Source organism: Lepisma saccharinum, chromosome 11, assembly GCF_977018435.1.
Source record: "Lepisma saccharinum chromosome 11, izLepSacc3.1, whole genome shotgun sequence".
Lineage (NCBI taxonomy): Eukaryota > Metazoa > Arthropoda > Insecta > Zygentoma > Lepismatidae > Lepisma > Lepisma saccharinum.
This window is the reverse complement of record NC_139239.1, coordinates 29,266,446-29,294,391: the sequence shown is the minus strand read 5'-3', so window position 1 is coordinate 29,294,391 and position 27,946 is coordinate 29,266,446. Positions and strand designations below refer to the sequence as shown.

Sequence of the window (27,946 nt, the reverse complement as noted above, 5' to 3'; positions counted from 1 at the left end):
TTAGGATCTAACCATTTGATAAATACCTGCAACATTTGCAAAATAAAAATAAAAACTATTCGTTACTTTGCTCCTAAGGTTCCAGGAGGTTAACAAAAGTACCAGAAACTTGTAAAATTTCATAAACCTTAACATTTTGGTGCGGCAAGTGTCCTTCAGCCCTTCAAGAGCTCTGGTTTTTATTAAACCTTATGTTGCAACAAAGATACGTATAAACAGTGGCGTGCCCAAGGAGGGGTTTGGCGGGGGTTATACCCGCTCTTTGGCCCAGTATTCCAAAAATAAACCTAACGTCAAAGGCGGGAAAGGATGACAAAATTAGTGCTGGACACAAGAAAAAGAGATAAGCATATTTAACCTTCCCTTTCAAGAAATCTTGTGCACGCCACTGGAGCTGAGCGCGAGAGCCTGCCTCCACCATAACTGGCATCACATGTGACACCAGATTTTCTCGGGTGGGTGTGGTAGTGGATGGCTGTCAAAAATTTGGGTCAACAACATCATCAAATCAAAAATAATAATTGAATCTGTGTTATTACGCCGTCGAAACAAGAAATTTGCACATAATTATTTATGCGGGTTGAACAATTTTTATCACGAAATTTGACAGGGTGGGCTCAGCCTTGACTCTTTTCATAAGCTCCATCAATATAGGACGATAGTAGGGTCTCCCCGATGGCATAGTGGTAACGTCGCCCCCTTGTAATCAAGGGGTCCCGGGTGCGATACCCGGTAGAGGCACATTGTACAGTTGTTCGGATCCCACTTTAAGCTGTAGGTCTAGTCCCGATTAGCCTATCTGTGCATAAAGTGGACTTGAAAGAACAATTCAAAAAGCATTCAAACGATAGTAAGACGTGAGACCAACGCACTATGAAGCCAGAGGTTCCTCATTCATCCCCGTCGTCGCGATTATCCCAAGAGGTAGAAAAGCGACGTAACGTAATGGATTTTCATGCGGTGACGTGTGATCCCATTCGCTACTGTTGTCTGTTTTTTTTATACTGTTCCTTCAATTATCCTCATGCTGCTGGGCCAGCACAAAAACGTTTGAAGCTCCTACCAGGAATCGAACTGGAGCCAGATGAAAGAGTCACGACTACTCAGGCCTCCCTGAAGGTGTTGTGGTAACGTTATGGACTTCTAATCAAGGTGTCCCAGGTTCGAGATCCTGTGAAGGCACATAATGGCTCGGATCCCACTTTAATATGTAGTCCCAGCATCGATTAATTTATCTGTGCTTAAAGTGGACTTCAAACAAAGACTTAAGTCAACTGTTCGGTTACAAGGGAGCTTGCTTTGCAATACCCACCCAAAAGTCTCCAAATTTTTGCAAGAAAGGTGTTCATATTTATCTTGGCGTTGAATTAACCTTACTTGACATATTGCCTATATACGAGCAACTAGGCAAAAAAAAATATCTTTTGTTGCTCACAGCACCAATACGTTGCCAAGGTAACAGGGTTAGAAAATGTAGACCAAAAAGCAATCCTGTCAACAACCCTGTCAGTTCATAGAAACAGGTTGTCCATTACCAAGAACAACATGTCATTATGTAGTTACTTCATTAGACCATCGCTCACACGTTAGTCTATACAGACAAACAAAAACACGACTCATACGGGTTAGGCATACCGAACGAGCTCGAATCCACATCCGTTTACACGAGGAGAAAACAGAGTACACCGACTACAGGAAGTAGGCCGGTTTTTCAGCCGACAGTCATATGTAGGTAAAGCCTACGCAAGCAGGGTGGCCGATAGAGGTAAAGCGTGGAAGAAGAGCATAAGGTCACATCTCCAATAATGCCCGTTGTTTATTTTTGCATCTTGGGTTGCTTTTTTACCTTCGGAGCGAGTCTGCTAACTACTGTTGAACTTGGGTGATGAGGTAATCATCTTGCTGGAACAGGAAAACTTGTCCGGACTTGCTACTGAACAGGTGCATGCATCATTAACCACGATGTTGAGAGTCCTCCGATTGTATACTGATCATGCTGGCAAAGGGTGTAATTAGGGCAAGAGTAGGGTCTTTGAAGTTAACGGTCAAGTAATTTCTTTCCGAGTGTGCATGTATAGTTGTTACTCTCTGGGACGTAGTGATGTTATGAAAATTGGTATCCCTTGCAGGGGAAAATTGCAACTTCAAGTCTTCCTCTGTTCTTGGCACCGTTATTGAAAGTATAGGATGGTGAAGGTCCTCGACTTCTTTGTTGGATACTGAAATCAGCACCATCTCTTACCGCCTTTCGTACTCAGCTGAGTTCTTGGTCTAATTCAAGCGTCTTGAATACAACTTTGGACAAACCTTAGGTTTCCGCGGAAAAAATACAGATCCTAACTAACTCTAGCCTCCTTAAACCGGAAGGTTTATGGCTGCAGCAACACAAGCCTTACATCTGTCGCTATCCTGGGCAAGATCAATCCAATCTTCTCCATCCTTACCGATTTCCTTCAACGTTACCGTTCCATCTTCGTCTTGGCCTTCCTACAGGTCTCTTACCATCAGGTTTCCAACAAGAATCCTGTAAACTCTTCCTTCCTCTCCCATTCGTGTCACATGGCCTGCCGATGTGCATGGTTCTATTCCTGGCTTTGGCATGGGTGTTCTTTATGCGTGCCCCTTCATCAATTTCATCGTATCAACACTCATTCTTATCGTCGCGATTAGCCAAAGTGGCAGAAAAGCCACGCTAAATAAGATTTTTTAAACAAAAAAACCTTCCTAATATCGTAGTAAGCAACGGTGTCACTTTTAATAAGGGGCACCCACTATCGATTTTGGGCAATACCTTGGATACCACTTAAATCTGTAGGTCCAATCCCCCTTAGCCCATCTGAGCATAAACTGGACGTAGCAGGAACTTTGAGCATTACCCATTTAATGTCTGTGGTTCTAATTACGTTTCTAGGAAACACCTCTTCTCTAGTCCGAAGATGAACTGTTTTCTCCTTTTTTGCGCTATCCTTCCAGTGATTAAAACAAAAATACCTGGGACATTCTTATTACTCAGTCCGAAGAATTAAAAAGCCAAGACTCGGACATAACCCAAATAACTTATACGTTTCTCGATAGATACAGTAAATTCAACGGAGAAAAAATATTTTTGTCTTTTCAGGATAAGGTAATATTAATGATGAAAAATCTGACAGATAAACTTTATGCAAGAGATGGCGTTATTGATTTTTCATGTTTATTTTTTACTATATCTGGGTTACTTTTGATGCAGAAGGTGAATGGTTCTTGGATGAAACATATGAAAGAAGAACCATTAAGAAGCATCCATTCTTTGCCAAGATCTGAATCCAAGACATTTCTCTTAATGATATTGGGGTAGAGCATGAATGAAAAGGTGTTTTAACCATTGTTAGCTAACCACTTTCCATCCAGAAAAGTGATTGATCAATGGTTAAAACACCCATTCTCAGCGAATTGTGTACAAGGAAAGACAAAGAAGAAAGTGAATCAACGAAAGTGGTCTCGGTTGTGTACTAGGATAAATGACAGTCTTCCTGGCTAGTCTTCAGCGTCAGTCCAAAAAGAACTTGGAATTCACTTCTCAGAACTCATCATCACCATATTGTGACTGGCATCAAACAGTTCTTTTGCAGAATTTTCTTCTAAATTTAAAATTTGCAATTACACTCTGAGAAAAGATCTCGGCGTACTCTGTAACTCTACAGATCAGTTCGAATACAATCATTTCTTACCTTTCTTCGCCTCTTTCGGACTATCCTCCAGTACGACAGCAGGCACAGCCTTCACAGTCTGGTAGCCCCCAGAGCCTTCATCCTCCGATGTTCTCTCGGCATCCTGTCCGCCAACCGGCTCCAAGTTCACAGCCGACGGGGACACAGGATCGGAGAAGCGTCTTCGGAACAGACGCATGGCTGCAGCCAATCACACAGCGTCCTCCCTGAAACAGCAATGAGCTATAATGAGAACAGAATCTGCAAAACTGATATAGTAGCCACACGACCTAATTGTAAATATCTTAAATTATGTTCGATATTGAATTGTCCAAAGCGCTCTCAAAGGATTTAGCTAAAAACTAATTCTCTGACAGTCATAACCGCCAAGTACCGCAGCAACAATTGTTTCCATGTGTACCTCTCCTGGGTAAGACCATTGCTATCTTCACCATTCCTGATAATTTCCTATACGCCCGTCTGGACATTGTCTGGGTTTACAACATGCATTCTGTAATTTTTTCGTCCCATTTGTTTCAACTACCAAAGTTTTCTTAATTTAATTATTCTAATAATATCTAAATATGAATACAGATTGTACAGGCTGATTCAAAAGTCCCTTAACACCCCCTATGCAATGTAAATGAGTTAGGCTGGGTACGAATGGTTATGTTAGAAACATGTTAGGCCTAGGAGGAACCATATTGGTGTGTTCCAAGCGGATGTCCGCCATATTGAATTCAACTCAAATGCAAATGAGAAATTTGTTGCAATGATACATACAGTCATAACTTTTTTCCTGATTAAAGATAGCTTTGAAATAAACCGTCACCATAGCATTTCTCGTGAAATTCTAGCCTGATTCGATGTATCACATCACTCCTTATCCTTTAAAGATTATTAGTTGAATTCAATATGGCGGACGTCCACTTGGAACACACCCCCTAGGCCTAACCTGTTTCTATCATGACCAATTGCACCCTAACTCCTTTACATTTTATAGGGGATGTTAAGGGACTTTTGAATCACCCTGTAGTTCAAGATTATGTAACTTCCCAAACTCCCATATTTCATGCCACCTTTAAATCCCAAATATTTTTCCAAGAATTCGGCTCTTAGAATATCTAAAGCATTTATAACAAGAAAAATAAATAAATAAATAAGAGAAGCGTGTACAGAGAGAGAGAGAGAGAGAGAGAGTTGATGCTACATGCAGCCTCAACTCCACAGAACGGATCAATAGGGACACTCCAACTTGTTACGGATGCTACGAGGAAAAAGGATACGGTACAGTCACCGGCAATAAAAAAGGGCGCCGGCTAAGAAGGAAACCAATCAGTAGGGCCCTCCTTAGACCGGCTCCACCTGGCCCTGCTGACCGTCTGTTACCCGTCGAAGTGTTCGATCAATTAGCTCGCGAGGCGAATTGGCTAATTGAAGTGCAACCCGAGGATATAGAAGAGGGCTGGGATTTTTGGCGCCCTTTGGTTCAAGAACTAAGTGATATGATCCACGCTCCCCCGGCCGGGGATGAAGATCACGATGATGATCAAGAAAGTGAACAGGATTCCACCGACACCGAAAGTGAAAGTGATCAGGAAACTGATAGTGTCCGCCTTATGGTGACCCAACGGCTGCGCGGCCCGACCTATCCTACTGTGTGTTTTCAACCACCTGGATTAATTCCTACGGCCCCCCTGTTGACCCATATACCGCCGCAAGCTTGTCCTCTGCGGCTACGGCGTACAAAAATCGGCCTGCTGCCTACTGTGCTTCAGATGTGTACCGCAGGTATTCTGGAATCGTGTGAACAAGTGTACAATTCCTTTCCTCTGTTCCTAGTGCCTAAACCAGAGAAGGAATCTTATCGTGTGATATATGATTGTAGCGAGTGGACTAAAGTCTACCCAAAGCTTCCGTTTCGACTCCCGTCGCCCTACATGTTACAAAATCTGCCACAGGATCACACACATATGCTTAAGGTGGATTTAAGGGACGGGTTTTACCACTTGAAACTCGCCCCTGTGCTTCGGCAATATTTTGGTGTTTATTGTGCGGGAAAAATGTTCCGATTTACGTGCTTACCAATGGGTTGGACATGGGCCCCTTTTTATATGCAGACTTTTACTGATATGTACATGCAGCAAGTTGCTGACCAATTCTCAGTGTTGGCCGCTACTTATTATGATGACATTTTGTTCCTTGGTCGGCCTGAGAATTTACATCTCATCCCGCAACGTCTGACGGATGATGGTTTGGCGCTCAATCTCACCAAATCAGTGCTAATTCCCACACAAGAAGTGATCTATCTGGGAACCTCTGTTAACCTAGCGACCATGACGATCACAGTGCTTCCCAAATACTTGCCGCTTATCAGGACAATTCCACGCAAAGCATTACGCTTTCGCCGTGTACGACAAGTTCTCGCCGGATTTCTAACCTGGGTGGTACCAACGACAACCCTGTCTCACCCACTCACGTATGCCATCCTTATGGACAGAGAATCGTGGGCGATTTCCCTCATGAAAAAGGCACGGTCGCTGCCTTTCCACCTTAAACCTTCCTGGACAATTTCGCGGATAGTGTATAGTGATGCCACTCCCACGCAAATAGCAGCAGTGAACAGTGAAGGTATGCTTTTGTTTCAACTGCCATTGGAACCTGAATGGCCCATCTTTGAGGCGGAGTTTTTGGCAGCCTTAGGTGCCCTCATTTGTGACTGGGAAACCCCCGCTCTTTTGTATTGCGACAATCAAGCTGTCGTAGCATGCTTAACACGACGAGTGTGTCATGTACCTCAATTATTGTATTTAGCACATGTAGTGTTTACTTCTGTCAAATTTCATGTAATGTATGTTTCTGAAACGCTCACTCGCTTCCCTGAAACGCGTTATGTGTGTTATCTATCTCTACGGTGGTGGTAAAAGCTGCCATTGAAATTTTGCTGTTTAAAAAAATCACTTATCTTCGTAAAGTTAGGCAACACACATACGGCCTTGCAGGGAAGCGAATATTTCAGGACCTAGGTGTCCCATTTTTATTGCCGGTGACTGTACATTTTACTCTTTTTAATAGAATATATTTAAAATGACACACGTTTGGCTTAAACCAATCACGGATCTTGAGTATTGCATTGTAACATCTGTGATAACGTGTTTGATCAATTTCTGCAGACACTACTATACTTCTTCGAAAAGAAAAACCTAGGAAAATGCAGAATAATGTACAGAGTTCAGTTTCGGTAATGCATTTCAAGTCAAGCGTGTGTCATATAAAGATATTCCACTATAAGGAGTAAAATATAGCATCCATAAAAAGCTGGATCGACGTTTACCATCTGGTCAATGGTTTAATTAGCATCCATGGTTACACAGTAAACACAGCTCCGAGTTATTTAGTAATGTAATACACCATTTTATTGTCCTAATAACAGTCATGGTTACTTGTTGCTTTCGAAAATTATTTTTTAGTAACTTGATTAGATAACACAGCTGATTTTGGGGTAATAAAATTTTCAGTTCTCTCATTGAGAGGCAGACATACTGTGGTATGGCATGAATGTGACGGAGCTTTTAGCGGAATAGCTGATTAAGATATGGGAGGACGAACAGTAAAAAAATTATCTGTTTTAGCTTGCCACAGCTGCAGGCGATCAGTGCGTGAAAGTGTGCCTGTCTCCTCTTAATGATGCGTGCACACACTCCGATACGCATCCCCTCTGGGCGATGAGATCATTGCGAGATGCAGGGCACATACGCTTCAGCAGCACTCTGTAAAAATAATTTTTAACGTTTGCCTGGATACAATATCAATAATTCCACCAGTAAATATTTGAAGTTACATTTTTTTCAGTTTTATAGATTGCGCTTCTAACGATAGACTCTCACATTCATGATTAAGATGAATCAAATTGATGAAGATGCATCCACACTAAGGCGATGCCTTATTGGAGATTTGATCCCAGGATTCCTTGTGGGAATTTTCGGATTTTGATATATTGACCTTCGCTTATCTTAAGTCGCTTTTCTAAGTTTTTGGGCTAATTGCGACGATAAGGATGAATGATGATTAGATAAAATTGATGAAGGAACGCCAAGAAAGAAACATGCATGCACAGGCAAGGACTTGAACCGGAACGTAAGCACTACCAAGCACATTTCGTTGTACATTGTAAAAAATGACTGGAGAAATAACTGTCCAAGACCGTCAATTTCGGCTACCACCCAACTACCGTCAATAAATGATTTTGACCGTTTTTTAAACCGTATTAACGGCTATTGCATTATTTAATTATTAACTGGAAATAATTCTAATTTATGATTCCGATTTTTAAAAATATATTTATGGTACACACAACTAAAATTTATAATCATTTTCTACCTTTGCGCATGACAAAATATTAAAATGTAAATGTGAAAGATTTTTCTCACATGTCTCAATGCTGTACGCATACTTGGGCCTCACATGTATGCGCTTGTTTTAAAGTCCACAATTCGCACAGGAAGGCAAGTTTGGGCTGGACCTACAGTTTAAAGTGGCATCCGAACCACTATTTGCTTCCAACGGGTATCGAACCCGAAGATGACGTTACAACTATTTTAATTCGGAACATGTGTGAGTGTGTGTGTGTGTAATATTCTGAACGGTTACAGACGACATGCTTATTTCTAACTCGAGCCACAGCACAGAAGTGACGACATAAATGCGTACGTGGGCCTCCCCGATGGCGTAGTGGTAACATCGTCGCCTTGTAATCAATAGTTCCCGGGTTCGATACCCGCTGGAGGTACTTAGTGGTTCGGATCCCACTTCAAACTGTAGGCCCAGTCCCGATTAGCCTTTGTGTGCATAAAGTGGACTTAAAAAGAAAACTTAAAACTGATGAATGCGCCGGAGCTTAGTAAAGCGGTTGTGTATAGTTGTTTTTTTAAAAAATTAACCGTTAACTTTTAACGGTACAATACTGTAAATTTTGCATTAACTCCTGACATTGTAGACAGAAGAGGACAGGTTTAGAAATAAAAGAAACAAAATATCGCGATCGATAGTAAACTAGAATTTTTAAAATATCTTTAATGTCACCATTATATCATGCCAGAGCAGTGGCGGTGATTAGGGGGGCGAGAGGGGCAGTTGCCTCCCACCTTTTCGCCACTTTTGACCCCGCACTATGCTAAACCTTACCTACAAAGGGAAAATATACTGTCTTTGCCCCCCCCCCCCCCGCAGTTTTGGAACCCAATCGCCGCCACTATAATATGATAAAAGTCGTTACAAAAGCATGGCAAGTTCAAACACGCGACTCGGGTTAAGTACGTAGCTCGTTGTAATTAACGTTTCAAGCACGAATCATCTCGGCAGGAGGCTAAAAAAAAAAGAAGAAGAAACAGTGAAAGCTATGTCTCAGCCGCTTAATGCAGTGAAAGTTGAGGAAAAAGCTTGCTTACCACTTCTTGCAGGCAATGTAAAAAAAAAACACGTCGGCCATCAAGTACACTCGTAACAGCACGTGTACTCATCAAATGTGCTTGGCCTCGTTCATAGTGGGCAAATATTTAACTGATCCCAATATATCTGTATTCATTACCCCGTCTCTATTGCTTTGGAATATGAAAGGTCACTTTGAACTACACAAGCAATTCTTCTAATACATTGAAGGAGATAGCTTTCAATGTGCCATCTTTATTATATCTATTGTGGACAGCAGCAGGGAGGTACTGTTAATTTTCTTCCGCACTCCTTTTTCGGAACCTACTTTCAACCGAAAGCATTATCAACTCCTGAAGTGTCAAATTACGATGATTCATTAAAAACTATGTCATCAGGATGTTGGGTATTGATGGGAGACAGCTAGGCAAGTTGTTGGCCGTAATCTGGAAGAGAAGCAGCATCTACTTCCGTGTAGAGGGCGCCAGGGGTCCCGGGTTTAAATCCCGGCCTGGGCATGTATGTTCTATGTTAGTGAACTTTAATCAGTTTCATATCAATCATCCTCATCTTCGCGATCAGCCAAAAAGGGGCAGAAAAGCGAAGTAAGATAATTGAAACCAACCAATCATTCAAAACTTTCCTCTACATGTGATTGTTGTGGTCTGTTCCGTCAATCGCGAAACGAATGTGTAAAAAGCCAATCAATGCCATCTCTTGGCGTTGAGTGTTATCAAAGACAATAGAGCAACGTCGAGCGTTCAGCAGAGACAGCTGCTACATAAATAAGTTCGTTGATCATGACGCTCTGTATTCTCGTATGTAATTTAAAGTTCACTTATGTTTCTATACAATAAATCTACGTATAATCATTACGCGAGTGTTCTTCGTATCATAATATCAGCGGTGAAGGATGCACAACAGTCCGGAGCCGCAACATGGTCACAGCAAGCAAAAAATAATCAAGTCACTATATTCTATCCATGGAATATTTGGAGCAAGGCAGCGCATAATGGTAGAGAAGGGGGGAAAGCAAGTGGACGAAGTGAAGCAGTACACGCTGCTGCAAAGGCTTGTAACTGCAGTCTCCTTTCTCCATCCATGCAATCCCGTTCCCTAGCACTTGTTCGTTAATCGAGCCAAAAGTTGACTGGTATTTGTAGTAGCTACTGAATGCCTGAATGCTGCATGTTTTCTTTTTCAACATCGCACCCCCTCAGCCCCCCCCCCCAGATGATTAAACCGCTACCGCTGATATCCATCCATCTACTTTTCAGCCGGACCACTAAAAGAAAAACCCTCTGTCACTGTCGTCGAGGTTTCAAATCTACGTGAGTGGCGCTAGAGTGAATGGTTCTTGAATTGTTACCTGCCCCCGCGTTGCCAAAATGTGCAGTGCTGTCAAAAGCTCGTAGCCGGAAAATATTCCAGTGTGTTTATGTGAGGATGTATGTGTATAATATGTGTAAAAGCACGTGTTCGTAACACTTGCATGCAAAACATTGGACGATGTCCTGTTTCTCGACACATTTGAGTGAAGTGAATGCGGAAAAACAGGAACGAGCGAATGGGCAGCGCGAGAAGAAAACAAATGACTGTCCACTTTAGTTCGCAAGTTTGCCGTTTTTTTTTTTTTTGTTTTTTTTTGTCTTTTCTTGGTAGAGATGTGCCCTATGTGTTTGATACAATCGTAGCATTTTAACAAGAGAACGTCCCTTTTTATGTAAGTTCAGTACTGTTTATGGACGAAAATGGCCAGTTTTTGACGTCTAGGCTTCCTTTAAGAACTGATTTCATGGTCACAGATTGGAAATTCTCAACTCCTTCCTGATTTATGGTTAACCATTTCATACCAGAACAAGGTTTTTACAAAAACAAAACAAAAAAACTAACTTCTTAAATTTCTGATTTTCTCCATTTTGGTACTTTTTTTTACCAGGGCAATCAACGACAGTTGGCAATCAGCGCCGAAACAAGTTGTCGGCTGCGAACATACAAGAACGGTTTAGTCTCACAAGAAAACCTATCAGCCTTGCTTTTTACAAAAGTCTCCCCCTTTCATTAGAGCACCCTTCCTGGCGGTCACAAAATACCACAAAAATCCATCTCCTCAATTTTCCCTCAGACTGTGTCTTCCCACTATTCGCGTTTTCTTTTCACGGATAAGGAACCCTGTATAGAGCAGCTTTCCTTATTAAAACAGACTCTTTTCGGCTTAATATTTTTTTTCTTCTCCCCTGCGATAAAAGAGGGGGAGAAAAATAGACGATGCCGACAGGGCGGTGGTGATGGCTGGATGCAACTATAGGGTACAGCGGGGGGAGAAAAAAAGAAAAGGAAGGGAGGGTGAGTTATCTTTTCGGAGATGTAGAAGGACAAGCTCAAGATGATGTGAAGAGTCCAGTGTATAAAAGACGCAGAAATGAAGGGGAGGGAGGGGGGAACTGGGGATGATGTTCATCCGGGGGTGGAATTGGAAGGGGAGGGGTAGAAGCGTGGAAAGAATGAGATGACTTTGGGGCGGGTCTTTTCCGCTCCGGCGAATCTATGGTGGTCGGATGAGTTTAACGTGCTGAAATGCGCCAAGTCATGTCTAACACTGTTTAAATTCATTTGGGACTCGCATAAAAGATGAGGTAATGAATATCATAACCTTGCAGTCAAGTACATTCCAGTGGAAGTTTACGCGTAAGAATAAAGATCCTCTCACTTTACGAACTTGAGATTTCCGCTAGTGAAGCGTAGGCAGGAGTTCTCATTTAAATACGACTGAAAAACAGGAAGAAATGAATGTTTCAGGGGACTAACGAACGGCTTTCACGCCTTTCTTCATTGTGCAAAAAACAAATTTGGAGGGCTTTTTTTTAATTAGATTGGCATATCGTCATAATTACGGACGACAGAGGCGATATGAGAAGTTCACGTCCACTTTCTCATATACGCTGCAGAGAAAATGACAATTTTAGAAGGTGATGCAAAGCTGAGAACGAGATTGGAGAGAGAGAGGAGGTGGCGAGATAAAAGTCAGACGAAAGATGAAGATAGCCTATATGAAGGAAGGGAAGTAGAAATGGAGTGAAAAGAGAAAAAAAAAGAGACAAAAGGTGAAGAAGACAAGGAAATAAAAATAAGGTAGACAGAGGGCAGAACAGATAAAATAATGAACGTCAAAACAGAGAATGGGGTGATAAAAGTTAATAAGAGTGAAAGGTAGGATATAAACATTGAGAAAAGGGTGAAGATATAAACAGAAGGAAGAGGGAAGGGAAGATAGAAACAGCGAGAAAGATGGAGATTAAAGCAGAAAGAGGTACGATAAAGGTAGAAGGAAACAAGTATGGAAGAGGCGAGGAAACGGTGAAGACAGAAAAAAGTAAGATAAAGGTAAATAAAGCGAAGGGAGGATAGACACAGTGAGAAATATAAAGATAGAAACAATATGAGGAACGCTAAAGGGGGGAAGGAGGGTGATAAGAAGTAGAGAAAATGTGAAGATAGTAGACAGAAAGAGGTAATATAAAGGGAAAGGAAGATAGAAATAGCGTGAAAGATAAAAACAGAAAGAGGAACAATATAGAAGAAGGGGAAAAAATAAGAAGAGAGAAAAGGTGAAGGAGACGGAAAGACGAAAGATAAATGCGAGCAAGATTAATATAAAAACAGAAAGTGGAACGGTACATATAAACGGGGGTCGGGAAAAGATAGGAAAATAAAGCTAAAGACAAATTTACAATTTAATGAACAATTCTTATACTGATTTCAAGTGAACTCGATTTTCTGTTTTTTCGGAAGTTATACTTATGCTTTTATGTGAAAGAATTGCACATGGTGTCTTGAGTGTTATAGTCGCAGCCAACGGAACAATATCAGCGAAAGACAACAGTGCCAAAAGAAACCCAACCCTTGCGTACATTTGGCACAAGTTCGCCATCTCAGCATGTTACACCTTGCTGCCGTCCACAAATATAAGTGAGTCTCTACGAGGACAAAGCTTTGTGGCGCTTGGAGTTTCCCACCTCCCACAGCGGCCCTTCAAAGCTGTGGGATATAAATAAACCTTCGAATTTTAGAACAAGTATGACTCCATCTGGCGACTGGAAAAGAATATGTGTCAGGAGGCTGAGTGCTAAAGCTTGATGTGAACATCGATTTTTTTTCCTCAAACGGTGATAAATAGTAGTAGGACAATGTGTGATTCGAATGAGCATACATTCCTGGAATAATAGTCTGCTTAGTGTTAATGGATGGAAACTATATAAATGGACTAGTGTGTCAAATGAGTTTGTTTAAATCATAACCTTGCAGTCAAGTACATTCCAGTGGAAGTTTACGCGTAAGAATAAAGATCCTCTCACTTTACGAACTTGAGATTTCCGCTAGTGAAGCGTAGGCAGGAGTTAGCGTATGCTAATTTGGACTGGACCTACAATTGAAATACGATCCGAATCACCGGGGATTGAACCAGGAGACCCTTCGATTACAAGGCGACAGCCTTACCACGACGCCATCGGGAATGCAAATGTACATGTAGAATGAAAATAATAATAAATTAGGCCTTTCAATATACAGGGTGGCCCAAAAGTAGGTATACAGTACCAGTGACTTTATTCATCAATGTCCTCCATCATAAAGTTATGGTAGTACTACGACTGTGTACTTTCAAATTACCAGCCATCATTCATAGTATCATATATCTGAAAAGGATAATGAACTTAGAAACAACAATGGTATATACTGTATACCTACTTTTTGGCCACCCTGTTTTACTATTATTTAGAAGAGAATGGGCCATGACGCTAAATGCAACATAAAAATAGCTAAGTGTGTTAATACATAAAATAGAAATGAAATTCCAGACCCAACGAAGACAGTTACACACTAGGTTATTAAAATTTGTAGCAAACCAAAAACTGTGAACTAACAGCATGAAAACCCTGAGAGATATTAAAATCGAGTTTTTGACCTTTTAAAGCATTGTGCTTATGAAGTCGGACATGAGATGCATCGAGTGATCTATTAATCAATGTGGCACGTCATGATTTCACTCCTAAATCGGGAAAAAATAGGTTTTGTGAATGGTACTATGATGATGAAAAGCGTTGTACGACTAACAGGGCTTATGTGAAACCCACGATTAATGTATAAATAGTGATTATGTTGAATATACATGACAAAATTTGATTTTATAGATATAAAATACAAATATACATAAAATTGGTCGACAGATGGTGCAACAAATGGATCTCGTATTTGTGTGCAAAGTGGTATGCATACATTTACACTCTAATAAGACTTGAATGCAACCAAATACGAAACTAGTAATTCTGAATTTAAAACACATTCATTCGTAATTGATCTATATAAAGTGATAACAGACATGCCATATCCCACAAATCCCTCATAGCAAATTTACAATTTAATGAACAATTCTTATACTGATTTCAAGTGAACTCGATTTTCTGTGTTTTCGGAAGTTCTCGTACTTAGGCGGTGTTTGCTTTTATGTAATAGAATTGCACATGGTGTCTTGAGTGTTATAGTCGCAGCCAACCCCAAGTTTGTGAAACTTCACTGTCTTTTGAGAATGCTAGCGCTCAAGGTTCTTCGTCTTCCCCTCCAAAAACACCTTCCTACAAATTTTTCACAGTTGGGGAAATCCTTTTCGAATCGCAGCTGCTACCTGGCCATTGAGGTGTTCGAGGAAGCATGCGGTTACAGTGCAAAGGGATTTTCCTCCGCCGGTCCCCTCCCCAAAACGAAGGGAGAACTTCTTCAATATTGGTTGACGACATGGTTCGCCAATTCGTTTTCCATTCCCTGCTTCGGTAGTTCGGTTTTTAACCAAGGTAAAAATCTTGGAAATCAATCTAGCATGATGGGGAAGCTTCTTTTCCACCGATGAAAAGAAGAGATTTGGCAAAGACGCGAAAAGCGAAACTGACGTATTTCAGGTCTTCGATGTTCACAGTATGTCCCATTACAAAAATATGGGTAATCGGAAGAACTTGTGCTGAACGATTATTGGTTGATGATCTCTGACCAGCAGATCACAGATCAATATGCTGTGAAATCAGTCCTTTACTGAAACTGATATTAATATAAATAACGGATATGCACGAATCCATTCTGGACCGCATACACTTCTCATTGTTAGTTAACTGTACTTACAGCTAGTTGCATTATGCGCTGCGTGGAAGGGAGCTTTCAGACAGAAGCGACACAGGCTTGTGGTGCATTTATTTCTGAATGCTAGTTTCCAAGTGACTCGTGTCGTTTGTCGTCTGTCGTGTGTCGCTTGTAGCTTCGGTATGTAAGCTCCCTAAGGCCCGAATATTTATATGGTCAAAACATGCTAAATATTGATTGATTGATTTAGTTTATTTTACTTCGCGTTTTGTGCCTCTTGGCTAATTTGCGAAGATGGGGATGAGTGATGAAATGATGAATTTGATGAATGGACATTCACAAACAACCAAGCCCGAGCGGGATTCGAACCCGGGACCCTTGGCGTCGCAGCGCGATGTGCTAACCACTCGGCCACAGGGTCCGGCCATGCTAAATATGTACATAAATATGTAGAAAAATCATTTAAATATGTAAAAGAAACGATATATTAAAATGTTATATTTCCATGCACTTCTGTCATGTCGTTGTGCTATTGTTTTTCAGGTGACTGACGATAAGAATATGTAATTATACTAAATTAATATCTCAATACTTTCTGTTATAAGAAGTTATTTTGAAAAAATGAAATCTCGAAGGCCCGTTCTCGCCTCGGAAAGTCTGAAAGGGACTCTGGTCTCCTCTGGAGCAGTCTCAAAAGGGCTGCTTTCATATCAAGAAGTCTCGAAGGGTTTCATTTCGATCTCCTTTCGATTTCCGAATGTTGGTTTCGCCAGGCGAGATCGTCCTTGCTTTCCATGTTCTGGACACAACTTCCCAATCCCGACTTTTAAGCTAAGTCAGAGGTCAATATAAACAAATGTGCCCTATTAAACGCCCCGCATATCTCTCCGAACTCGGCATGCCGTTTAGGGAAAACTTGATTAGAAGGTCCGCAAATAATTTGTACCCTTGACCATCGACGGGGAAACTAAAAAAAAAAAATCATTTTGTACGAAAGGACCATTTTGTTGAAACAAGTTGTTCCCTCCATGTCGGTGCTTCTTTCGTTGTTTTTATTGGCCGAAATCAGGATGGAGTCTAGAAAAGGGGAACAGATGTTGAATGGATCCTCAGGTGGAAGGAGGGTAAGTGGGTCACGACAATAAACCGAATTTCTTTTCGCCCGCGGTCCGCAGCCAGGCCTCTGCCATTCGTGTTCCATACTCGCTTTTGACAAACACCGCAGACATAATGGAAGTCTGGCTGGATGGTGTGGGATGAGCCTGTCCTCGATTCTACAGAAGTCCACGCACAAACCCATCTTGGCTCTCGAGTGGTACTCTGACGATGGAGGGACCGAGAACAGGAGGAGTGGAAAGCAGCAACAGGTTCTGATCGAACCTGTGTTTTCCATTCTTGTTGACATCAGTTCTACTGAACAGTAATCGCTTCCTCTGTAAATCTTCATGGTCACATGTTGTCATTAGTTTACCCTGGTTCCCAATGTGCGTAAAGCCCACAGGTTAAGGTGATCTTATACCCCGCCGAAAATTTGAGCATTTTCCTTGTCAAGCAAAGCATGTGTAAGCTTATTGGGTAACTCTGGTCACGATTATCTTGAGAACCAATCAACAGAACTTTTCAAATTTTACCTGATCACTAAGAAGAGACGCTTCTAGAGAACCACTGTTTTATATTTTCATACAATGCATCAACGTTCCGAAATAAATTAATTTTACTCGTCTAAGAAAGTCTTGAGGGACCTGATCTCATTTCGCCAAATCTCGTAATGTCTGATCTCATCTCGGCGATTTTCAGACTTGTACACTATAAATTCAATGGCATTGCCTCTTCTTGGGGTGGATGACGTCAAGTGTGTCTGCATGGGGCGGCTCTGGGGTTCACCCAGTCACTCTAAATATGATGACTTGGGTGGAGGGTAAATGCAGCCGGAACGCGGTGCTGATCGCATCACCTGCACAAATGACCACGGCATGTTTGCTATGTGCATGGAGTAGCTTTACCTTTCTTATACCTCGCCTTTTCTATTGATGCAGTGTTGCAAACTTAATGTTTTCTTTTTATGCCAGCGAAGTTCTTGAAATCACTAGAAATACCTAGGTAGTGTTTGAATAACCCGAAATGTAATCCCTTATCCGCATAAGTCTTCATTTACAAATAGAAACGATAATGAATGTTGGGACAACACTTCGTCACATTTCTATGTGGCAATGCAAGGGAAGCCATACGTTCCAATACCACATTCTCCTATTCTAAACCCTGTCTCGCGAATATCTGGCGCAAGCGAACGAAGACAAGTATCTGCGCAACTAGTAACTCGAGAGGACTTGCCCAATGAACGTGTGGTGACAGGAGAAGTGAGTGCATGGAGGGGATATTCGGCTTAATATCTCCATAATAATAAGGTATAAGTAGCTTCCCAATGTCAACAGTAGGTGGACCTAACGTGGGTATATTAATGAACCATGAAATTGAAGTGGAATACCACTCTCTTCCCACTCAAGAAACAGGTGCAAAATAGAAGTACTTGAACACCTTCGAATAAGACTCCTCGCCCGGTTTCACATATTCCCACGACAACTTTTGACTTAACGAACAAGAAACTATAAGAGCAGATGTTTTAAGACATTGCCTCCGGTTATTTTTCTCCAGCTGCCTCCAAAAGAAATTACTTCTTTCTATAAGCTCCTGGAAGCTTTCTTTTTGCCTCGTCTTTATCCCCCCCTTTGAGGCATTACACTGAAACGTGCACACGGAAACCGGATTGTGTTTCATCTAGATTCCTCTTAGTGTTCTACTCCTTCCACAAGGGAAGCACTTCATGTTATTTTAACAATACACTGGAGTCGAAAGGAAGTGCTCTGAACTTAGAAACTGCAAGAATATGTTTAAACTTATAACCTGGAGTTTACATGACTACTTTCTTATAAAATGCAAAGTTTTCCGTGTGTATTTTACCGTGAAGTCATGCCAGAAACTCAGAAAAGAAAATGCATAAAGATTAATGCATTCACTTCAAATGCATCTTGGTTCTCGGATCGAAACTTCTGATCCGATGCATTTTTAGTGCATCAAGAGAAAATTAAATGTTCAGATGAATCAAGCGAAACGCTGGAAAGTTTCACCGCACTTGAATCGAAACTTAATCCGTTTATGGTTTGATTACTTCTTTTGTTATTTAGATGATGAGGATGAGTGATGATGATATGATGAAATTTATGAAAGGACACTCACAAAGAACAGCCGCCAAGGGTCCCGGATTCCAATCCCGTCCTATGCAGTCAACGTCCTATCGACTTTCTAAGATATCATAGTCTACGTATCTCCAGGGTTTACCCAATAGTCTATGGGCTAACGCTGTAATCAAGGGTTCCCGAGTTCGATTCCCGGTGGAAGAAGTACAGTGGTGCGGATTTCACTTTAAACTGTAGGACCAATCGTGATTAGCCTCTCAGCATAAATCGAATTTAAGACAAACCTTTGTGTATCTCTACTGGATCTCTCTTTCAAATCTCGATCTTCAGTTCTTAAGTTGAATCTAACATCCGAGAAACGTTACTAATTTTCATCCTGTGTGTGTGCAACCACAAAGTATAGATTCAGGGTTGCCACTGAAATTTATTTTCTGTACAACGTGCGAAAAACGATAGCATGGAAACATACTAAATCAGTAGGCTTTATCAGTTTAACCCACTCCTTCCTCAACAACGTCTCTCAAATGAGTCATGTGTCACCATCGTAATATGTTGCTAATGGTATAATTAAAACAGCATTCATAATTTTTGATCACAGTTATTCGCACACTAGAGGCAGCTTTTGTCGTTGTCGTCATTGGTTACCCAGCTCTAGGTGCAGAGAAAATATCTATCACTGGCAACCATTAATCTGTACTGCGAGGTTGTATATATACACAGGTTACAAATCCAGTTTTTCGATGAACGCATGGAAAATTAATAACATAGTATTTAAAATGCGATAAACAGTTGCGGCTGTGAGAATACCAATTAAATGGACAGGTTTGTGCTTTTAATTAGGTAATCCATCAAGAATTCGGCGCGGGGGGGAAGGGCGGTGACGACTGTCAAATATCTTGCCGCTGTGTCACTGTAGAGCTTTATTTGGCTAAAATTCATTACCAGCAGATTGCCAGTTCCCTCTCCCTCACCGCGAACACAAAAGTGAGATGTTTGCGGAATGAAAAAGTTGGAGCTGCAGTGATTGCACCGGATATTAATTAACAGCTCTTTTTCCTGCACATGATTTCCCGGTAGATGTGTAACGATGCTTCTAAATTAAACAAGGTATAGAACATGTATTAAATGCATAATGCAACAAATGATACAATCATGTCGCACACAGTCATGATCGTATGTCATTACTGAATCAAGAGCATTCAACTTAAGACACCGAGTGGGAAAATGCACTTCTAAATTTAAGGTACGTAGTTTCCGATAGGTAATGTTGGGAAAAGTGCATTAACCGATTACAGCGAAGAAGTGATTACGGTGTAACGTAACACTCAGGACGGCGCAACATCAAAACTTCAGTAGCCTCTAACTTATTCATAAAGTTTCCCCAACACGAAGTCTGTCTGCAGACAGAAGTGTCTTTTTTCATCGTCTTCTTTCCTAGATGTCTGAATATATGTATTAGGTTTTGCAATAGAAAATCTGTGTGTACACCGAAATCTGCTTGATGTAAGTATTCTCTTAATTCTATTAAAGAAATCTTCATATAGTGTGGATAGTTGATACGTAGCATTAAATGCGGATTCTTCTTGACGCGTATTCAACACATTTGATGCACTTCCAACTTTCTCCTGTTGAATACGAACGTCTTGTTTATACAATGTGCATTATTTCCTAATTTAGATTATTTTATGTGGCTTTTCTACTTATTTAAGTTAATTTTGACCGTCAGAATGAATGATGTACACATAAAATTGATGAAAGCCAAAAACTAAGAAAGTTCCATGTCAGGATGAGATTCGAACCCAGGACTTTCAGTGACAGGATAATAAGTCAAGCACACAACCCACTCCGTCACTGAAATGTCTGAGACACTTAGCGTATTTACAAACCCTAAATTGCTGCAGAATCAGAGGTATATAACGCTCTCATATTGGCTGTGCGCATCGGAAGTGTTTAAGTTCCTTGTTCGTTATTCCTTGTTTGGCTATTTGACAGAATAAATATGGAAAGATCAGACTCGTGATTATTTAGGAATAAAATTTGTAATCAAATTGTCGAAATCATGCTAAGAAATGCATATATACCGTGCGTCCATTTCGATCTGCAGCCGAGAGATCGGGAGAAGCGTGGCGGGCGGCACTGACGGAGATGCCGACATTTGCGGCCTGAAATGCCCGCTTATTTTTATGGACATATGCAGACATTTATATAAATATTGCAAAACGAGCACTAACCTGTGTTATAAGAGTATGGTTTTAATTTTAGTAGCTTAGTGACTGTATGTGCCGATGATTTTGACACGCCCACCTCTTGTGAAACACGGCGTAGAGGTTTGTTTGGAGAACGTTCTAACGCTGCACCTATATCATCGAGTTTTGCTTCGGTTAGAATCCGTCGTTTTTGCTTAGGTGTTTTAAAATTTAACGATCCAGTTTCTCGTAATTTAAGGACAAGATGTCTAACCGTATCTCTGTGTGGAGTTGAAACGCATGGGAATTTCTGTACAAATTACCTACACACGTCTCGACACGAGTTTGTTTTCACGTAGGTACGTGTCATACATAAAAAAATCTTTGTTCTAACGTGAATCTTGCGGCTGGCATTCCAATCGTCTCACTGACATGTCACACATACACACTACAATAACACAAACAAGTAACTGCAAGTAACCAAGAATAACACTCTTGCTCACAGTACGAAATTAACACGCTCTTGGTTTACATTGCTCGCCACTATATTTACAACTCTGTCTTCATCTAGTAGCGAAGGAACAAAAAACTCGAGCTCGGATATTTCGGATTGCAAGAAGCTCACGAAAACCATTCACTTTTATCGGTTTCGTCTGCAGTGTAATCCTGATACAGTGTTGCACATTCGAAACCTCCAAACGATTCCCATGGCCACAAAACTCTTTCAAGGATATAAACTTAAACAGGACGTTACTGGTCAAAACTATGATTAAAATGCTTTATTATCTGTGGCTCTTAACATCGTTTCTATAGCGTATTTATTTGTGTACATAAGAGCAGAACTTGGATGAATTACAGAAGAACTTTTGCGTGTTATAACACAGGTTAGTGATCGTTTTGCAATATTTATATAAATGTCTGCATATGTCTATAAAAATAAGCGGGCATTACAGGCCGCAAATGTCGGCATCTCCGTCAGCGCCGCCCGCCACGCTTCTCCCGATCTCTCGGCTGCAGATCGAAATGAACGCACGGTATGAAGCCATCGAAAATAAAATGACTCCTGAAGAGCTTGTAATATATTTATATGAAGTGATTACTATATTAAAGGAGAAATTTCATATCTTGGAACATGGAATATACTAAATAAGAAATCCATTCACTTCAAGAAGAGTTCTGATTTCCTCTCTTTCAAAGCATTAATTTAAAAAATGTGCTAAAAAATTAATCCCAGTTTCAAGGGTTTCTTATATTGTTGGGATGGATCTCTGAAATATACTACACTGTTAGCTTTAACCCTGCCATCTACCGTTACCTTAAAGAAACACTGCATTAACTTCCAGAATGACAGCCAATCAGAAGGCACATATCGCTGGAGGTTATGCAGCACTATAGGGTTTATAAATACACGAGAAACTTAATAGTAACCTTTGCTAGAGCTAGGGTCTATTGTGCTTAGGACTGCGAGCAAGAACAAAAATAGCCTTTCCACATCTATTGTTTTCTGTCTTTCTTTCAAATTCTCATATATTATAAGATACTAAGAACACGATAACACTTTCTTATTAAAGTATATGTTCAGATAATCAAACCTACAGATTAAAATGGGATCCGATTCATTATACAGGGTGAGCATAAAGTCTTTCCCTGATTATGAATATTTATATCTCAATTTCCACGGTAGATAGGCAAATAAAACCTATGGCAATAAGTAGTGCAATACATCAAGGTTTTTTTCCATTTCTTTGTTTTGTCTGATTCTTATTCTGATTCCCATATCATGGCCACCGCGTTCAACGGACATAACCCCTCTTGACTTTTTTTTTTATGGGGTTACGTTAAGGACACAGTGTTTAGTTCACCAGTCCCTGATATGCAAACTCTTCAGACACGAATACGGGATGATATAGAGTCGGTGACGGAAGAGATGTTGGCAAAGACATGGAGAGACATTGAGTATCTCCTAGACGTTCTAAAGGCAACAAAGGGAGCACATTTCGAAGTGTACTGAAGTGTACTGATAACAAAACATTATGAGTTCAGCTACCATTTCCAACAAACCGCATATCTGTATATAGCATAATTCTTTAGCAATAAAAGTTTGTAATCAGGGAAAGACTTTATGCTCACTGTGCCGCAGCCGGGGATGGAACGTGAGACCCCTTGGATTACAAGCCAGAAGCGTTGCTACTACCCCGTCATGGAGGCCCAGTACTTGCTTGATGAAGCCAGCGTGAGAAAAGATGAAAAATGTGTCAGGAGTTTCCGGTGTTGTAAATATTGAAAAACTAACCGCACAGGAGAATATCGAAAAACCTGTTGTAAGGTTCACTGCTCTCGAAGCCATCCTGTTATTAACAGCAGCTACTGCTTCCACGTAAGAGAATAACAATTATTTTCATAGTCAGCAGGATCCCCAGTGGCCTATATAGCGGAGAATTAAAACGCCATGTAATTAGGGGGAACATACGTGTTTCGCCAGTTATATAATGACCGGTATCCATTCTGATGCGGTTCATTATGCAAGGTGCAATATTCCTGGAACGGTTGGTGCAAAAGCTGTATTGCCCCCAGCGGTGTAATATCAGAAAAAAGTACCATTTCCTGGAACAGGTGTTTCAAGAATCAATGTACCATCTTGATGTATAGAATACTAAGACAGTTTGAGTTTAATTCCAGTGTAGATACAGATAGCTAATCGGGACTGGGCGTACAGTCTAGAGTGGTATCTGAACCACTATTGGCTTTCTTGGCGAGCCTCGCCTCCAGTGTATCGGATTTCGCTTTCGTATTGTAATTAAACGGTCCCTTGTTCGATCCCATATTATTAAACATTAGAGTCCCTAGTATACTCTGCCCAGACAGGCATGTATCTAGAAATATATTTGGTGTCTCAAAGCAATAATAATACTGTTTAAATTAAAATAATTAAAATTATATTAAATTAATTACAATGATATTAATTAAAATATTTAAATTAGTTAATATTACATTTTATTACATGAATAGGTAAAAATACGGATAATAATATAACAGCACGTATTCATTATCTAGTTTATGTATAATAAGATCGGCAAAATTTGTAAAGAAGAAAAACACTGTCCCGGCAAAGAAATTATTGTGAAATAGATAAAGGATGGAGCGTTTATCGAATATCAAATAAAATTGTTAGATCCAGATGACGAAAAGTAAAGTTCCTGGGAATATTTTATGCATATTACTATATGTAATAATAAATCTTGCATAAATCTTCTTTGGAACTGTCATTCAAAGCCGTATGATCCAAATATAATACTTTCTTTCCAATAAGTTCGGCGAAAATTAATAACCCTCGATTAAGCGACAAATATACATTTTCATTATTTAATTTTAGTTATTTTATTACTTCATTATTTTCATTATTTAATGTTAGTACTCGGTAAGTCTTTCGGGGGGGGTCCGGATCCAATAGACCCCCTCCTTAAATACGTCCTTGTACCCAGACTAACTTTGGAACTTGAGGTCGGGGTTAAGTGGACAGAGCGAAGCAGTACACGCTGCTGTGAAGGTTAGTAACTGCAGTCGCTTCCCCAGCCACCTCTCCACGTAACCCCGTTCCCTATCACGTGTTCATTGGTGGAGCCGTGTCGCGTCAGTACTTGCGCAGACTTGTTTTCGTTCGCTTGCTCCAGAGATAGATTTTAGCCTGTCTGAGCATGAAGTGAACTAATAAACAAACTTGCTTGTTTCCAAGTAGTTCGTTTCTCTGATAATTGAGGCGGCTTGCTGGTCTTGGGCACAGAAAAGGGTTGTTTATAACACCGCTTTACGTACAGTGGTTAATCGGGACTCCCAACTCGTCAACTTTGATTACAAGCAGCGCTTGAAGTGAAAAATGTTTGCTTGAGGGTTGGATTTGGCTGAGTGATGCTCCTGAAGTTCAGCATGGCGAGAGTGAGGCAGGTGCGCGTAATATGGACCAGCGTCAGGTTGGTCGTTACTCGGAAGGTCAGATATATGAAAATAAAAAAATGTGATAGGAGAAATCATACCTCACTGCTAATTGAAAACATTAAATGTATGAATATTTATCAAATATTCAATATTTTATAGTATATATATTTACTGATTTATATGCAGAATAATGCCGTTATTTGAAATTCGTAATTTTCTCTGAGATCCATATCTAAGAGACGTTACTACAAACTGAGCACAGAATGTAGCACGACAGGCAGTCTTCCAATTACACTTTCATCGCCACATTAACCTTCATTATCAGTGAGAATGTTGGGATCCATTACAAGAATGTTACATGGGCGTACGGAAGAGAGGGGCGTGCCCCCCCCTCCTGGAAAATGAAAGTCAACTAAAAATTATATATTTGACACATATATTTTCATTTCAGCCACAATAATATGTATTAATTAATGAACGAACATGATAAATTTAAAGTTAAGCAATGTTTTTGAGGGAACAACATTATTATTGGGGAAATGTGGCTTTTTGCCCCCCCTGGAAAAAATACCATCCTTGCCCCTTCCTGGAAAAAATCCTGCGGATGTCCATGAGTTAACAATTGGTGCCCTCGACCACGAATGCTCATTTGTCTTGCAGCTAATACTGTAATAATGTTACTATTACTTATTCTATTAATTCTATACCACAAAATTAAGATGTGCAGGTTATGCAAAGATATCTTGCTAAAGGGATATCAGTATGAAAATTGCATTATCGCATATAAGCTAAAGAATTTATATGAATAAGTGATAAAGATACAATGCCATCTTGCAACTGTTAGCTTCTAGTTACAGTGGTGTAAAATTCGTGAAAGATTATGCCATCTATGATAATCTTCATAGGCTGAAATCAAACTGAAATTATTTATTACTTTGAGACTATTTTTTTCGTGAAATGAGAGTACCAGACTACCAGGAAACAGGGGTATTAAAAGATCGTCGACTCTTCATCTGGGCAAGTGACGGAAGACACAACAGCGCCATATGCAATCATAACTCCCCCCTTCTGTCCCTCGACGGTAACGCCAACTAGCGGTAATCCGAGAGAAACCGGAAGTTTACAAATTCAAAAGAACCTTTACATTACACTTGATGGGATTCTCATAAGCACATGTGCACAGTTGTTCCCTGCTTGCTGCTACACAAAACCCAGAGAGGACAGTAAAAAAGAAGACAATGTGAGAAGGAACGACAGGTGGTTGACTTCATAGGTCATCCCTGTAGGGTCAAGGGCGAAATTGTGTCTCACGCTCCCGCCTAGGCGAAAACAAAAGAAGATAAGGTGTGCAGACGTTTCCTTCCATGCTCCCCCTCTTCTACGTCAAGACAATTACGCACTGCAGAGCAGAAATCACAACAAAAGATTGTTTTTTCCCCTGCACGCAACCCATAAAAATACTCTTCGTAAAGATACTAGGCAAAAACCGTGGTAGCTTTCTTAACTTCCAGAAAGAGATGCGAGTCTCTGTTGATCTTCTCAGCGTGTTTATTGGTACATCAGCGTGAAAACGTTAACAAATGTATGCAAACTTTGTTCCGTACAAGAACTTCAAAACCAGCTTTATGTAAATATTATATACTCTATATAACATCACCTACATAGACACATTTGCTATGAAAGTAAGAGGCAGTCTTGCAAATATATGATTCTAAATTAAATATATGTTTGTCAGAACTATCTCGGAGATTTACAATTAATATACAGAACGGGGCACTATTTAAAGGTGACGAAATTCTTTCACTTATCCTTTCTCTCTCTACCTTTTTTCTTCTCATTCTTTTTCTCCTCTATATTTATTTCTTGTCTCTTTATCCTTCTTACTATTTCCCTATCTCACATTCTTCACTTTTCTCTCTTTTTCCGTTGTCTGTTCTGCGTTCCTTTATTTCTTGCCCTCTATCTATCCTAATATCTTTCAACTGTTTTTCTTCCTTCATTCCACCTTAAATGCTGCTTTCCTTTCTTTATTTCTTTGTCTTTCTCTTTTTCTGTTTCTTCCTCCGTCTCTATTTTTCCTCTTCTTTCCAATCTCTTTGATTCTTACTCTGTTCCTCTACCCCCTGTCTTGTTTTTCACCCTTTCATTCTTCTTTATCTTTGCCTGTTCCTGTCTCTCTCTTTCTTTAGCCGTGTTCTCTTTCTTTCTATGCTCTTCTCTTTCCTTCTTTTTGTCTCCCAACTCTGTTCTGTCTGTCTTCTCTTTTTCTTTATTGTGCCTCCAATGTTCCTTTCTTCCTCTTCTCATACGTTCTTCTTTACCTTTCCCTATTACTTTTCTTCTCCCTCTGTTTCTCTATTTGTTTCACTCTATCTCCTTCTCTATTTGTTTCACTCTATCTCCTTCTCTCTCTCTCACGCATGTGTAGGGTGATATAACATAATTTACCATGTGTGCCTGTGCGCGAGCTTATATCACAACTAGGAAACGTTTGTACTAAAAAAAATACATGCCTGTCTGTTCAATTCACCATGCCAATATATCAGAGTTCTCTATGGCATTCCAGAACGGTAAATACAAACATTTCACCGCATACTTTTACGCGTCTCTAAAAATGCAAATGAAAAGCACACACGGCGGCGCACGAGGAAAATGGCGAATAAATAACGAATGGGTGAAAGTGGTAGGCGATATATCACGGAAGAATAAAAAAAGGGAACGTCTGTTTACTTATGCAGATGGACATGTGTGGACTACAGGTTCTCTTTTTCTCCATCGTGCCCTACTTATTAGTGGACAAACCGGTTTGCTACCATCCCAATAAGCTCTATAAAACCGATCCTTCTTAAAATTTCTTCTACATGGTTTCAGGAAACCTGAAATCGCGGATAAATTCTCCAGTGCTGATCTCTGTGGTGAACCGAGCGTAGCGTACTGCCAAACCAGGTGACCTAGGTTCGAACCCTGGACAGGACATGGACGTGTATGCCCCTCATCAGATAGATAGATAGTTTATCCATCCACATCATTACGATATATTTAGAGAGGCGGGGACATAGCCCACCAGATTAGTCTCTGTGTGAAATTTTGAGAATCCATTAGTGATCCCACGCTCAAGCAAGAATCACATAGAGACGATTAAAAACAGAAACAGAGAAAGGCGTATATAGAAAGAAGGATAATGACAGAAGGAGAGATGATATGACTAGATGAAGTAGCGAAACTAAGGGAGAAGGAATGACAGAGGATGAAAAAAAGAATGTGATCAAGAAATGGAAATCAGAAAGACAAACAACAAAAAAGTACGAATAGACAGAAAAGAGGAGAAAAGTTGAATGAAAACAGAATCAGAGAAGAGATAAGAGTGAGATAGAAGATGACGAGATAAAGG

General features: G+C 40.4%; 1 protein-coding gene across 1 annotated transcript in view; it reads right to left on the bottom strand.

The window, feature by feature from the left end:
• LOC145994985 (uncharacterized) overlaps nt 1–27,946 on the bottom strand; it is a 194,348-nt gene that overhangs the window by 68,914 nt on the left and 97,488 nt on the right. The window contains exon 2 of the mRNA XM_083131518.1: nt 3,711–3,916. Coding sequence (XP_082987644.1) covers nt 3,711–3,888 — 178 coding nt within the window. The 5' untranslated portion in view covers nt 3,889–3,916. The remainder of the gene's footprint in view (nt 1–3,710; nt 3,917–27,946) is intronic.